The 15,749-nt window shown below is 40.3% G+C and overlaps 1 protein-coding gene across 5 annotated transcripts in view; it reads right to left on the bottom strand.

Annotated features, from left to right (window-relative positions):
- Positions 1–5,244: 5,244 nt before the first annotated feature.
- The window catches only part of LOC128703314 (protein bric-a-brac 2), a 187,834-nt gene continuing 177,329 nt past the window's right edge, over positions 5,245–15,749 (bottom strand). For all 5 annotated transcript variants that reach the window (XM_053797930.2, XM_053797931.2, XM_070085315.1 and 2 more), the window contains 4 exons: positions 14,168–15,226; positions 12,307–12,411; positions 9,798–9,989; positions 5,245–7,983 (listed from right to left, as the gene is read on the bottom strand). In XM_053797930.2, coding sequence (XP_053653905.1) covers positions 7,543–7,983; positions 9,798–9,989; positions 12,307–12,411; positions 14,168–15,226 — 1,797 coding nt within the window. In that variant the 3' untranslated portion in view covers positions 5,245–7,542. The remainder of the gene's footprint in view (positions 7,984–9,797; positions 9,990–12,306; positions 12,412–14,167; positions 15,227–15,749) is intronic.

The following is a 15,749-nucleotide window of genomic DNA, read 5'->3' as shown; positions in this document are numbered from 1 at the left end:
AATGGTTGAAGAAATCTGTAGGCTGTAATCTCTTTATCAAAGGATAAGAAAAAAGTAAGTTTGCAGTAGGCCTGCTGGCCATGTTAGGGAAGTCCTGTTCTCACTCACACATTCCGCTCATCTACATTTACTACCCAAGGATTGTTTAAATTCCTCTGTAAGAATAAAAAAAAATATTAACAGAGGAGCACTACAGTGGGCCTACTGATCTGTGCTAGTAGATCCAAATTTTTACCCAAGTCCCACTCATTTATCTATGCTAATCCTCTGAAAGCTACCCAAAATACAGTAGTCCCCCCCCCATATCTGTGGGGGATACATTCCAAGACCTACTGTGGATAGTAGCAAACCCTATACATATATGTCATTTTTCATTTACGTATGTACCTATGATAAAGTTTAATTGATAAATTATGCAAAGTGAGTCAGTATTAGCTCTTTTTCACTGATGGGAAGCATTTCATGGCTTCTTTTAGGATTTGAAGAACTTCCAGCATCACTACTTTTGAACTTTGGGGCCATTATTAAGCATAATTAATTATTATTATTATAATCAAAAAGAAGCGCTAAGCCACAAGGACTATACAGCTAAGCATAATTAAGAGGTTATTTTTGGACCACAGTAAATTGTGGGTAACTGAAACCACAGATACCAAATCCGTGGATATGGAGGCTCTGCTGTATTTGCTCAATGATGTTTACAATCAGTTTCAATCATCTACAACTTTGTCATACCGGTGCTTTCCTACATCCTTTTAAAAGTGAAATTATCGAATTTGAATCTTGTTTCTCAGGTTCTGTTTTGGGTATGTGCGTTTATCACCTTATTTGTAATGTATTTATTCTTATATTCTTTACACAGTATAATTCTGCATGTTAGAGCTAAAATTTTGGAACCCTCAAATGCTGTGATGGCCAGCCATTATAATAGTGTATATGTATGGTAAAAGTACACTATTTACAGACAAAACCTATGTTTCAGAGACATTTTTGCCAACACTGGGATTTTATGAAGCCAATCCATAGCACATGCAGTATGACAGTATATAAAAATAGAAGGTGAGGTAAAGATGGGAATACTCAGATAATGAATGATGGAGGGATAATGTCAGGTAGCTGGATCGCCTGCACATTGTGTTTTGCATGGAGTTTAGCTAGAGGTAATAGTAATACCCCATGGTTCTGTTATTGGTGGTTTAAATAGACGCATTCTTTAAAACCACTTTGTCAGTATCAATCACTAAGGCTTACATCATTCTGTTAATGATGGTGTGTGTCTGCATGTGTGTAGGTTTGAAACACCATTTTCTTATCCTATTTTCCTTTTGATATTCATTATAGCCTTTGTCCAGCCTATTAGATATGTAAACAAGACACACATGTAACACTATATTTTATTAGGAAATGACACATTCACAGGGAGCAAATCATTTCCTAATAAATGTTCATGCATCTTATTTACATACTTTTGGCATACTTACACTAGGTTCCTGTATACATTATATGTGTCTGTTTTATCCTATGATGCAAGCATTATTCTTCTTATGTGTCTTCCAGGCATATTTATGCTCAAGGATTTTTGTGTAAAGTTTTCGTGGAGCTTCGCAAGTGTGTTACACACACCACAAGGAATTCTGTGATGTGTATCAGTATTGGCATGACTGGATTGTGAGTGTAGTAATACATATTCCATAGTTTTAGAATTGACACCTACACTGATAATGACTCTTGTGAAGGGTATTGAATGTTGGGTGAGCCATATTACCAGCTCAAAAGAGTTGATACTTCTTTGTGATGCTGGAATTTATTGTCTGCCTCATTGACATTTGAGGATGAAATAGGAAGGAAATTTTAATTTCATGAAGGAATTGGAGATTGTACTACATTCCATGTTTAGTGCATTTGTCATGGTAAGAAAAGAAATAAATAAGGTCATCCTCATTCAGGATTTTTCTGCAGACTTGAAATTTCAGGTAATGTTTCATTCATTTCATAGAAAGAAAAAGGGATCAAATCTTCCCATTCATTCTCCACAGAATTGGGCTGAGGGCTCTACAAAATTTAGTCGAGTTTAGAGGTGTTCCAAACAGCATGATAGGGAATCCGCTGCACAAGCCTGCTAAGCAAATCCAACTATACCTTTGAAGAACTTTGAGAGTTTGACTACTCTCGGAGCTCGGCCATGGACCAGGCTCGTCTGGTGCTTTCCTGGTCAACCAGGCTGTTGCTGCTGGAGGCCCGCTGCCCCACATATACATCCAACTACCTCTAGTATATAACTGTCCATCTTCTGCTTATGCTTCAGATTCATCAAGACTGAGGTACTGAACACCAGCGACCAAACTGAGAGGCTGATTTCTTCATCTACTGCTTTCAATGTATAGTTCTGCAAGGCTGAGGGACTGATTACTTTGTCTTCTATTGTCACTAAATATATCTGTATTGAACTTATAAAGTCACTGGTTGGCAAGACACCTTCAAATAAAAATACTCAGGTGTTGTACATGTATCTCAAATATTATCTGAACTAGTTTCTTTAACGATAAAATTCATCAAGTAATGCTCATAGAGCCTACTTGCATTTGAAGTTTAACTGGAATGGCTGTTTCTAATTTGCTTTTCCATGGGCAGATTTCTCTCACCTTTCATTTTTTAACAATATCACTCTGGCATTCATCACCTAACCCTGCCTACCTTCAACTCACCTTTCTTTTGTATTTATAGTTATGTCACGTTGCCATGCACTGGTTTTAAAAAGCCTTCTATGGGCAAAACACTGTCTTTAAAATACAGAGTGTGTCTACAAATGGTACTATTACCATACTTGTCAGCAATCTTGCTGTTCTATAACTGTATATGTGACCACAATTTAAGGGACATGTGATGAAAGATGGAGTTAGCTTAGCTTCTCCTTCCCTTTGAGATGTAAGTTGATACTTTTATCACTTCCAAACATTTTAAAAAATGTTTGATAATTAAATGAGTGGGAATAGTTGGGTGAGAGTAGACCCTGCATAACATAAGCCAATGAATGTACTGTAGTGCCTATCTATTCTTTAGTCTTATATTTGTATATACAAAGGTACTAGCATGATAATAGAGTTATATGTGAATGGGGATATCTGCCTGAGAGTAAGCCCTACTTAGTATGGAAAATGAGGAGCACTGCAGTAGGCAGTGCTCCTCATTTTCCATGTGTGTAGTGATGATTTGGTAACAGAATTAAGACAGGAAATGGTTGGTTGAGAGTTTGACCTGCCTAGGATTAGCCAGTAGACCAACTGTAGTGCTTCTCTGTGTACAATTGTATACATTACAGTTGTATGCAAATGGGAATGCCTGGATGAGAGTAAGATTTCATTAGCAGGGCTAGTAGTCCTACTACAGTTCTGCTGTCCGTTCTTATGTAGGAAAGCAATTGTTTGGCAATATGGTGGTATGTGAGTTAGAATGATGAGAACATGACCTGCCAAGCATTGGCCAGTAGACCTACTGTGGTGCTCCAAGCATATGTAGAAAATCAGTGACTTGGCAACAAGAGTTGTACTGTATATGAGTGGGTATAGTTGTTTAGCATGAACCTTGCAGCAGTGCTCCTTTTTTCTTATGTAGAAATATAATTGTGTGGCAGTTTAGGTACATGAGTGGGAATGATTAAATAAGAGCAGGACCTACTTAGCATGGGCCAGTAGCCCTACTACAGTACTTTTGTAAATATAAATGACACATATTTGGTAATATAGTTGTACAATATACAAGTGAGAATAGCTGGAAAGAATAGGATCTGTTTAATACTGGCCAGTAGGCTTATTGCAGTGCTCCTCTGTTCTTATAAAATTGAGACTATTATTTTTGCATGGAGCAGCCTAAACTGCTCCTTTGACTTGAATATAATGACTCCATAGCTTTACCTTTACCTTTGATGAGTTTCAAGAGTCTTTCTACTCCCGGAGCCCGGCCGTGGACCAGACTCGTAACATCAGCTCTCTAATAGACTAAGTTTTCACTTCATTTTCTTCTTTTCCTAATTTTTACGGGTTTGGGTAAACTTAATAAGAGAACATATTAAACTTAGAGACTAGGTAAGCTAGGGTACGTTAATACATGACATATATGAAAAGTAAGAATCTTATGGCAGATAAGTTTGGAGTCAATTTATAAATGAAAAAAGGCTAAACTCGAGTATCAGTGGTAATACAGTAAAGGGCAATTTTTTCCTTTTGTCTTATAGTTTTAAATTTATGAACACTATTAAATAATGATTAATTTTAAGAATTTTAATTCATTCTGAATTTCGCTTGCCAGCAACAATTTCAAATTTTCTTGTATGTAAAATATGCCTATGGAATAAACTGAAATGATCAAATTAAGCAAGAAGCAACAGAGAAGTGATGGCCTCTTATATATATCGAACTTTAAAAAAAACTGAGAAAGGGGCAGAAAGAGAACAATAATATACGGAGGAGTGGTATGGCACACTGGTGCAGTCAGTCAATAAGACCACAGATTGTAGATCAATGGTTCAGAGATAAAAGACCACAGATAAAATTTCCGAAGCGGTTAATGAGTGATCAAAGCTCATTTTATAATTAACTAAATATACATATAAAACATTAGGTACATTTTAAAGTGTCATAATACTGGTGCAATGACTGAACTCTTATTTTTCTTTAGAGTACAGTAATTTAGTAATAAGAGCCAAAGTTAAATGTTCTGTGTCATTTGTTAAGGATTGTTATGGAATGCTGTATTGTGCTGTTAGGTGCTTGTTCCTGGAAAATTTTTATCTACACAACCAATGCTTGATCTACCCAGTTCCTGTTTTGTGTATACAATAGCAAAGTTGTGCTTGCAGGGAATGTCTCAGCTCCTGGGTCTCCTATGTATGTGGATATATATTTGGCCAAGTCGCACTCACTGAGTTGTGTCTGCGCATACGTGAGATTACCTATTATTAGTTAGGGGGATTATGTGACTGTGATATATCAGAAATGTTTGGTAATTTATTTGGGATGCGTTTTAATTAATATTTCCGTGCAAACAAATACCAGCTTGTACAATTCATATTATTCTTAAATAAAATTGCAACATATTATATCTACTGGTGCAGTAATATGACCAAATCCTTAATTCTAAATCGATGTAATTCTTCCTCCAGAGTAAATTAGATTCTGATATACTTGCATATTATAATAAAAGAGTACTACAGTTTTGCAGTGATGCAAGGTATTAAATCATAATGAATTTAAACATACTGTGTATTATAAACACAATTTTTATTTAACCTCACATATTTTAGTGGACAAGTATAATGCTTCCATCCACTCATCTAATAACACTCAATTTTTTTCAACAAAATCATACCATGTGCATCCTCTATCCTCTTTTTATGTCCCTTGTTAAGTATCAAAGGAAGTGAGGATTTGCACATGACTGTCTTGGACCGCGACTGATAGGTTCCCAGCACCACACTGCTGGATATAATCACAGAAATCTCACAAGAGTTCCCATCTCATATCTTCTGTAATCCCCGTCTGATAACTAACACAGATCATTAATTTATAAATAATTTTAGAGCATTTTCATAGCCCAATCCATGTTCAGTCAAAACGTAGATTTTTAACAAAGAGTTTTTGTGGCGAAAATGTCATTGCTCAGTTTCTTACCACTCGTATACACTTATGATTTAAATTCTGCACTTAAAGTAATATCATACACACTACAATACAACAAAAAAATTATTTTCGTATAATTGTTCACACTAAAACTAGGCATTCATGAAGACAGTACCGGTAAGTAAATGTGAACATATATAGTATAGATATATAATTCTGGTCGTATACTTTTTTAGCGTAATCAACTTTCAAAGTGGGTTCGTATACAATTGTCCTTGGTTACGTGAGGTATTTCAATGTAAATCAAATAAAAATAAAATTTAGTTTTACAATTATGGATACGTTTTGCTAATCTTGGAAATGGTGAGTTAGCGCTAGGGTAATTTTGATTACGATATAATAAAAAGGGGACATCAGGCAGCAAGAAACAGGTACGTATATATGGCATTAAACTTGCATCTTGGTCTATTCATATCAGAATTGGAACAGTGCATATATGGAGTAACAACAAATAAAAATCAACTGATATCTGAACTACCTGTTATGCCCTAAATTATTTTTACTATATTTAAGGGGAAGCACTAAGCCCAAAGGGTTCATACAGCACCTAGAAAATGGAAGGAAACTAGATTTGATCTCAAGGGAAGAGTGGCTCCAATTCCCTAGATCAAGAGCCCTTCACTAGCATCAAACCACCTCCCATGAAGTGCGATGTCTCGGAAACACATCATAGTTGATCATCAAATCAATGCAGAATTTTCCATAGCTCCAGCTGTATTCTTTTTAATGGGGGTGTCGTGATACTGGTGAGAAGGTTCTTGATCCAAGGAATAGGAGCTACCCCCTCCTCTTTGCATCACATCTTATTACCTTCCGTTCCTCAGGGGCTGTACGACTCTTGTGGATTTTTGCACTTTCCCACAAATATAATAATTCAGCTGATCGTCACCCTCGTGTACCCAGAGTTCTCTGCTGTCTGTCTGCAGAAATCACTCACCCAAGAATACATAGACACTCCTGCTTAGATTTACTAAATAAATACCTTTAAGTTATTATAATTTATTTTGTATGTAGAGGACATTTCGTAATAAATTATTCAACATACAGCATTATATATTATGTAAGTTTTTTTTATTTCCAAGAGATGAATTGAGTATTTTTGGGCATTCACACTGTAGTAGGTTGCTTACAAAATTCTTCTTTTTATTCACAACTTTCAACTACTACAGCATGAGCTGTTGAAAGGCAGGAATACCCTGAGCAAAGTCGAGCATATAGAGCACATCCACTGCCACTGAAGCTCTAGCCTGTGCCCTTCAAGGTGGGTGCCTTAATGCTGGTGAAAGGTTCCTGATCCAAGGGAATTAGAGTTGCCCTCCTCTACCTTGGATCAAACCTGACTGCTTCCCATTCCCCAAGTGCTGTATGACCACAAAGGGTTTAGTCCTTCCCCATGAATATAATAGTAATAGTCTATGGCGCAGGATACATTCATAATAGACAAGTACCAGGTAGGCATATTTGGAATGAAGGAACTAAGGTGTTTCCAAATTGTGAGGGCTACATAAAAGCAGTCTTTCCTGGTTTATAAATTTCTTTTTATAATAGGCAGATTAATAAATAACACCCTACAATTTGGAAACCACTGCGGAGCGGGGAGAAGATCACAACCCTAACAGGAAGTCTGTCTCTTTTCCAGGTCCATTCTAATGTTGGACCCATTGCCAAGACTTTGTCTGGTTGCTGAGACAACTCCAGATAACCTGAGTGTAAACAGTGGATCAACTTAGAGAACTGGATCAACTAAACTGTGACACAGTTCAGTAAGGTAAAACCACCAACTACCTTAACCTGACTTACGTCAAGGTCACTTGGACCTGATTTGGAAGTGAACAGGATAAGCCAAGTTTTATCCTGTTTTATTTCATTAAGCACGTTCCTCTATTTCTGGTCTCTTTGATAACATGGAGTCTGTATCCGTAAGGTCAAGCGGTGTCGCCGAGGTTTCCCCTCCACTTCCATTTTCATACATTTTGCGACCAACAAGTGAGAAAGAACCTACAGCTGGGGTTGAAGCTGAAGACTCTTCCTCATCATCTACTGTGTGAGCTCCAGATGTTGAGTGATCTTCTTCATCACTTGGAAGATTTTTACTTAACCTCTTCTCATGGTCTTGGTTAGGATCTCTGTCCTGCGAGGAGGTCTCTGTTGCTTCCTGTGGGGCATGGGGATCCGCTACTCCTCCATCAAGATCAGTGCTAGACGGTGAAGGTTTCTTGTTTGGTAGACGGCGGGGTAAAGTACTGATACCCATCTTCTTTATTTTGTCATAAAGTGTACGAGATGGGACCTTGTACTTCCGTGATGCCTGGAAATGTTAGAGGAATTAGATTCCATTAAAATATTTTTTTACTCTTTCAACACATGTTGATCTATTTCTATATTTTAAGGAGACAAGCTAATTGTATATATACTGTACAGGCACTCCTTTAGAGCACCTGCACAGAGCATATACTCTAAAGAAGGGGTGAGGAAGTTGCAATTCAGTGGGTCAACTGAGTTATGATGTCATCATGCTTCTGGCAAGACAATGAATCAATGATGGTGAATATATTTCCTCAATTTTTGGGGTTATCCTACCTCAATAACTGTTTACAAAATGGTGGGATTACTGGTGTCTTTCTCTATGTCTCATAAACATGCAAGATGAAAAGTACACATCATGCTTCTTCAACTTACATTTAGTTCATACTACACACCCATCTGAGTTTTTTCCATTTTCTTAATAGTTCTTATATTATTTCCTTTAATCACCATGGGGAAGTGGAGATGAATGCTTAGTCCATAAGCCATGTGTATCATAAAGGGCAACAAAAATGCCAGGAACAAGGGTCTAGTAACCTCTTGTATAAATTACTAACTTCAAAAAGAACATTTTAAACATAGCAGTGTACAGGAGGCTGGAGGCCAATGTGCTAAAAAAAACAAAAAATTAGGTGAGTACACACACTCATGCATGTACATTAATTAATGAATTTCACATTTTGTCAATTATCAGTGAAACTATTGCCTAATCCCACACTTTTCTTATTTTCGGCTCCCTGCCTTTGCTTCCTTCTATACTATTTATCATTTTACTTTTTTACTTTTTACAGTTTATTTAAGGTTGAGAGTTCTTGTATATTATGATTTTTTACTTCATCAACCATCTAAGGTAGGACGACCCATAAAATCAAATGTTTACCATCATGAGCTGCTTAGCCAGAAATACAAAGATACCACACTTCAGATGACTCTCCAGACTGTAACATCCCCATCCACTGTACTTTCTGCCTCCAGGACTCACGGCTCAGCTAACCAGTTACTCTGAATCCTTCATTAATGTTGCTTTGCTGACATTCCAATGGCACATTAAAGCCATAAATCCACTTGTTTTTTCTTGCCCTTATCTAATATGGTAATAGCTGCCTGCTGCAAGCTCAAGTCACTACCACTTAAAACTGTTCGTGCCCACCTTCCAAACTTCCCTGGGACAACCCCACCACTCTGTCCTTTAACCAAGAATTTAAGCATTATCTTGGTCATCTTATTCTGCTTCATTCTCCCTAAATGCCCAGACCACCTCAACAACCCCCTCCTCCTCGTCTGTCCTCTGAATTGATTGATGTAAGTTCGCCGGTACTTCCAGCCCGCGTCTTCTCCAGATGGCGACCCAGTGATAGTATCCTCTGAATACATTTCATAATTCCACAGTTCTCTAATTTCTATGCCCCTAATTTTTTGCATAATTTTACAAACTAAAATTATTGTTTCCTGTTCAGCATGACTGCATCTCTCACATGTCTCCCCTATGTTGTTAAGTTGTACTCTGCCTTCTAACACTTTATGACCATGCAGGTTTAGCATACTTTTGTAAACATAATGGCATTACAACTTTGTAAAAAACTGAAGCATAAAACTTGTATGGGTCACACAGCTTACAAACAGAGATGTTCTCCCTAGTCAACACATTTCCAAACATGGCCCTACAATACTGTACGTAGACTGAGATTTTATTAAAAAACATACATGTAGGGCAGCTTGCAGGGTAAAGCTGGAGCCCTCCATCTGCCACAGCCTTATTTAGTTACTTTTATTTTTTTAATGTTTCCCACAAAACAAATTCCTAGCAGAATAACTCACCTGTAAAGCTGTCATGCCATTTTTCACTGCCTCAATTGCATCCATGAGATCTGCTTTGGTGTACTGTTTGTATCTCTTCCATTCAGGCTTCGGGGTTGGGACATAACTGACAAAGTTGCTGTAATGTGAAGACCCATTTGGGTCCACATGGTGGTAAGGGTTGAACTCCGGCAGCAGGGGTCCATTAGTAAACTGTTGGATATACATAATTATCCTGTATTATTCAAGAGTGTTAAAGCACCCATGTGCAATTTGTGCCATTTTGAAGTATATGAATGAATAAATGCACACACAATACATAATAATATAATAATGTGTGAGTGTGGTGAAAGTGTTGAATGATGATGAAAGTATTTTTCTTTTTGGGGATTTTCTTTCTTTTTTTTGGGTCACCCTGCCTCGGTGGGAGACGACCGACTTGTTCAAAAAAAAAAAAAAAAAAAAAAAAACAATACATAAATATATGACTGAACCTAGGGGAATCACTTTCTAGGAAAATGTTCTTGAGCTACGCTACAATGAGAACTTAGACTGTTCTTCCTGAAACTGTACTTTGAAATGGTTTAATATTAATGTTTTTTAAGATTATGAGGATGGTTCAACATAGGTTACGAATGCATTAACCAATGTAGCAGGTGGGTTTACAGAACTTCTTGCAGAAGCTGTTTATGACCTTCCATATGTTGGACAATCTGGAAAACTGCTGGGTGTTAAGAATATCACAACACCAGTATGCAGTTATGACAAGCCAAGAGTCGAATGCTATTTTAAACCATGTTTAAGCATGTAATCATTTGCTGAACTGATGACAAGCCTATCTCATTGTTCCCACAGTTCATCCATTGAGAGAAACATAATCGAATCTTCCATTTTAAAACATGTCTGTCATACCCTGTATAACAGTAGTCAAGGACTATACAAATTAGATACATATTTAGTAGTTAATTGTTCAGAATCTTCAAGAAGGTGTCATTCGAGATTCCCTAACTGCTCACTGTGCAGTGTTGCACCCTAATAGGGGTTTGTTTCTGAACAGATCATTGTCAGATTTTTTTGTCCACTGGCCTGAGAACCTTTTGTTCTTTGTTCAAACCCAGCTCCCATCACTCCAAAATAGTAGCCTCCATGAGCTACCTACACCCTAGTGTTCACATAACCTGGGAAACTGATGTGTTAGGGTACCCTATGTTTCCTCATCCTCTGCCTTTCTCATGTTCCATAAATTTTCATTAGCTAGAGTACCATACCATTTACAGTAGGTTATAACAACTCTGTTATTACAGTTCATTTTAACAGTCTGATGGCTGTGTTCCATCATGATTTGCTAGGCACCAGAGTATCATACATGAATGTAACTATTATGTATGAATTCTCTCTAGTCAGATTAGTACAACAACCATGGCTTATTTCATTACTGTATATATATGATACACAAACTCAATTCCAGATTACAGGATCCAGCTATAAATCTTGTCTTGGTTTTATACATAAATACATTATGATATGCATATATCTATACTAGTTACAGCATGTTTATTCCTATGTTAGGCCATTTATTGGGTTGAGGAATGAATTCCATTTTCAAAAGGTTAAATACTGAGTGTATATAAGTGAGTACACACACACAGAGGCCTGTGTGTGTGTACTGTGCAGTTTGTGGTTACAAACCTGGTCTGACAAATGGCTCCCAAAGTTTAACCACACCAGGTTGAAAGTTATGAAGCTTGGGAAAGGACAAAGAAGACTGCAGATGGAGTACAGGCTTGGGGGACAATGACTACAAGCCTCACTCAAAGAGAAGGACCTTGGAATTAGTATCATTCTGAGCATATCACTTTAGGTACATCTCAACCAAATAACTGCTGCAGCAAATGCACATCTAACAATTCTAAGAATAACTTTTCGACATTAAAGGAGTCATTCACGACACTGTGTACATCAGGCTCATACTGGAGTATGTAGCACCAGTATGGAATCCACAAATGGTCAAGTCAAGTAGGTCAAGCACGTCAAATAACTGGAGGAAATGCACAGGTTTGCAACAAGATTAGTCCCGGAGTTAAAGAGTATGTCCTATGAGGAGAGGTCTAGGAAACTCAATCTGATGACACTGAAGGACGGGAGGGTTAGGGGTGATGTGATAATGTATAAAATAGTGAGAGGAACCGACAAGGTGAATAGGAACAAAATGTTTGAGAGGGCGAGTCATAGGGATATTGGGAAGTATTTCTTCAGCCTCACGAGTTGTCAGGAAGTGGAACAACCTGAAAAGTGAAGTGGTAGAGGGGCAGGATCTATACATAGCTTTAATTAAGAAGTGCAATAAGTCTTTTGAAGCCAGGAAAGAGTAGACATAGTAGCGACCAGTGAAGAGACGGGGCCAGGAGCTGTGATGCGACCCCTGTAATAAAATATAGATTAGGCGAGTACGGACATACTCTCTTTGGGAAGCCTTGAATTAGTTCATGGCCTCAAAGTGTCAAAGTAATGAGTCGTTGTGTGTACTTACAGACTCCAGCTTGATCTTGTCCTGGTCGTCCTCTCGTGATATGTCTGAGAATGATCGCGACTCATCGTCGTGCAGCTCCTTCTTGGTGCTGATGCCATACTGAGCCTGAAATAAGATAAGATAAGATAAGATTTCGTTCGGATTTTTAACCATGGAGGGTTAGCCACCCAGGATAACCCTAGAAAGTCAGTGCGTCATCAAGGACTGTCTAACTTATTTCCATTGTGGTCCTCAATCTTGTCCCCCAGGATGCCACCCACACCAGTCGACTAACACCCAGGTACCTATTTGCTGGTAGGTGAACAGGGAAACAGGTGTAAAGAAACTCGCTGAAATGTTTCCACCCGCCGGGAATCGAACCCGGGCCCTCCGTGTGTGAAGCGGGAGCTTTAGCCACCAGGCCACCGGGCCACCGTAACACTTACATCACTACACAACGCATTTGTTTCAACCAATGAAATCAGTGTAAAGACACTTTACAGGACAGACGGCAACGTTTCGCTCACTTAAGATCCTAATCAATAACAAAAAAGGCACAATACGGTGACTGGAACTGGCTCCTCCTCCTTACTTCCCCACTACTATTTCCACCTCCACTACTACTACTACTACTTCCTGCCTATATATACCCTTCTCGTGTGTGTCTTTGTAAATGGTCCAAGTCGGACCGAAACGTCGTTGTAAGCTCCTCTCTTCTATGTGTGGGTTATTTGTGTATCCTAATCAAGTTGTCCCGCTCTTAGCCTGTTCCGCCAGCTGCCTCTCTCTCTCTCTCTCTCCTTCAATATTTATCACCACCGGGCTGTGGTTCGTACGTTGGACTGCATGCGGCCAGCAATAACAGCCTGGTTGATCAGGCCCTGATCCACCAGGAGGCCTGGTCGTGGACCGGGCCGCGGGGGCGTTGATCCCCGGAATAACCTCCAGGTAGACCAATCCATCTAGATCAAAGATTCACTATTATACAGTATATACCCACCACATTGGTGGTGTCTAAAAATATATATGCTATACCCTACACTGCTGTATTGGTATAACCAGGAAAATAAGTCATGTCTGACTTTTTTGGGGTGTTATTCTAGGTAATTTACACATATGTTACTATGTATAATAACTGTACTTATGTGTACCTGCCTGCGGTCTGCCGCAGGTAAAACACATTAATAGCATAACTGCAACACTTGTTGTCCTATGTATAAAAATATGCATATCCATATATATATGGTTATGTGAGCCGCTAGGTACAAACAGCCTGGTTGACCAGGCAAGCAAGAAACAAGCCTGGCCCAGGGCCGGGCTGAGGGAGTAGGAAGACACTGGAAACTCGTCAAAGGTGAGGTTTATGTATCAATGGTTAATTAAAACTCGAAAAAGCCCTAGTGGGTGGAACCTTTGTACCGCCATGAACAGGTGATAGAATAAGGTAGAGTGAATTCTCGTATTCGTTTTAAAGAAAGACAAGAGGCCTGATCATGGACCAGGCCGCGGGGGCGTTGATCCCCGGAATAACCTCCAGGTAACCAGGTAAGAGACTTGCTATTGTTTGGCTACGATAGAAGTAATAGTAGTCACTACTACAATTTTCATGTATGAGTGGAGAGTGGGTAGGTAAGGCTGCCTTCCTGAAGATGGCAGAGGGCGGCGGCTCTCTGACACAAGGTCAACATATTATATAGGCAAAAACGTATTTTTTTTCTTTTAAGTCATATAATTTTTTCCTCTGAGGCTTCTAGAGTCTTCCTTCTCCCTGGATATATATATATATATATATATATATATATATATATATATATATATATATATATATATATAACAGCACTGCGACTAGCCAAGGACTCGAACCCATGATTGATGGACTTACCTCGATATGATCGCGATGGTCGTGTGAGAGGAGATGGGGCACGTGTGAGCTAAGGAGACCGGGCAAGGGCATCATGGAGGAGGCCAGAGATACCAGGGAACTCATGTCGGGTCCAGGGAACCCATGGGTGTGCCCCAGGGCCGTGCGTAGGATCGGCGTCGGCGATAGCATGGGGTCGGCCATCATGGAAAGGCGCTTACGTTTGTGTGGGGGTGAATCTGGGCACGGTTGGGAGAGGTGGGATACAGGGGGCGCTAGAGAGTGTGTCTGCCGGGGTTCAGAGTCCAGGCTTCCCGGTGTATGCACGTCTCGAGGCTCGTGGCTCTCCCTGTGATCTCGTAAGTGGTCTCGTAAATGTTCTCTTATATCACGGAGGTCGCGGCTCTCGCGGAGGTCTAGTTCGCGGATGTCTCTATGGTCTGGCCGGTGGTCTCTGTGGTCTGAGCGATGGTGTGAGCGATGTGGAGGCATTCCTGGCGGTGGTAGAGGGTACAGGGGAGGTGTAGGGGAAGATAGACGGACATGTTCGTGGGCAGAGATAGACGAAGGCGGTGCAGTAGAGGTGGGCGGCTCTGGTCTAGATCGCGGTAGATCCTGGTGGGCGCGGCTGTCCACAGGTGTAGTGGGTGGGCGGGTGGCTTCGTGTGGGGAGGGTGGTCTCCGAGAGGCCGCATCGTTGCCTAACTCCTCTACTAGGCCTTTGACCTTGAGGCTCTCAGCGACCCTCAGGAGGCTCTGCAGGTGGTCGTGCTCCACGTTGACCTCACCTCGGTACATGTACTCTAAAAGGGCGCGCATGTCGCACGCCCGCACGTCTTTCAGCACCACGATTGGATGGTTTGCGGCGCGGGCGTTGACGAAGAGCGCCTGGAAATATGAGGAACATGCGGCTAGAACCAGGCGATGGGCATGCAGGGTGACACCCTCTTCACAAGCCAGAGTTACGTCGGTGAAGGCCTCCACGTGTAGCAGCTGGTCGAAGGCCGCCAGCAGGTTATTGCGATGGTTGTTCCAGCGTAGGCAGTACTGTGAGCTGCTCCCCATCGTGCCGTACCCTCCCTGTGGAAAACAAAGAGGAAGATTCATTAGTACAAGGGCAGCTCAGCGACAGCAGGAGTCATATTCCATTGCTACCAACTCCGTCATGCTTCCGGTGTTGCAACGCGTGCCCTACCCCATCCCTCTTACCCCCCTGTCTAACCCGCTCGCACAGAATCCTCCGCCGCTTCCCCCGACACACAAATGTCAAACGTCCAGATGAAAATATGTGATATATATTCACGGGGGTTGATGGGCAAGCCAGCAGTGAGCCTCGGGTCAAGTGACAAAAAAAAACTCCACCAGTAAGCTGGTCATCATATGACTAAGAGCTGCGTCAGGAGACTTTCTCCCATTTCTACTGACTAACACAAAACCACCAGCCATCATCCCTCCCCCTCTCTAGTATCATACAAACTTTATATCACTCTCGTAATGCCTATTGCCAATTGTCGAAGGCTTTATCTAAGCCTCCTCATAACCCATCCCTCCACCTCACCATTGGCCTTCAATACTACCTCATCCTCGCCCACTCACCTTTGGT

This window comes from Cherax quadricarinatus, chromosome 15 (genome assembly GCF_038502225.1).
Source record: "Cherax quadricarinatus isolate ZL_2023a chromosome 15, ASM3850222v1, whole genome shotgun sequence".
NCBI lineage: Eukaryota > Metazoa > Arthropoda > Malacostraca > Decapoda > Parastacidae > Cherax > Cherax quadricarinatus.
The sequence above is the reverse complement of the archived record's forward strand: the minus strand, read 5'-3'. Positions and strand labels throughout refer to the sequence as shown.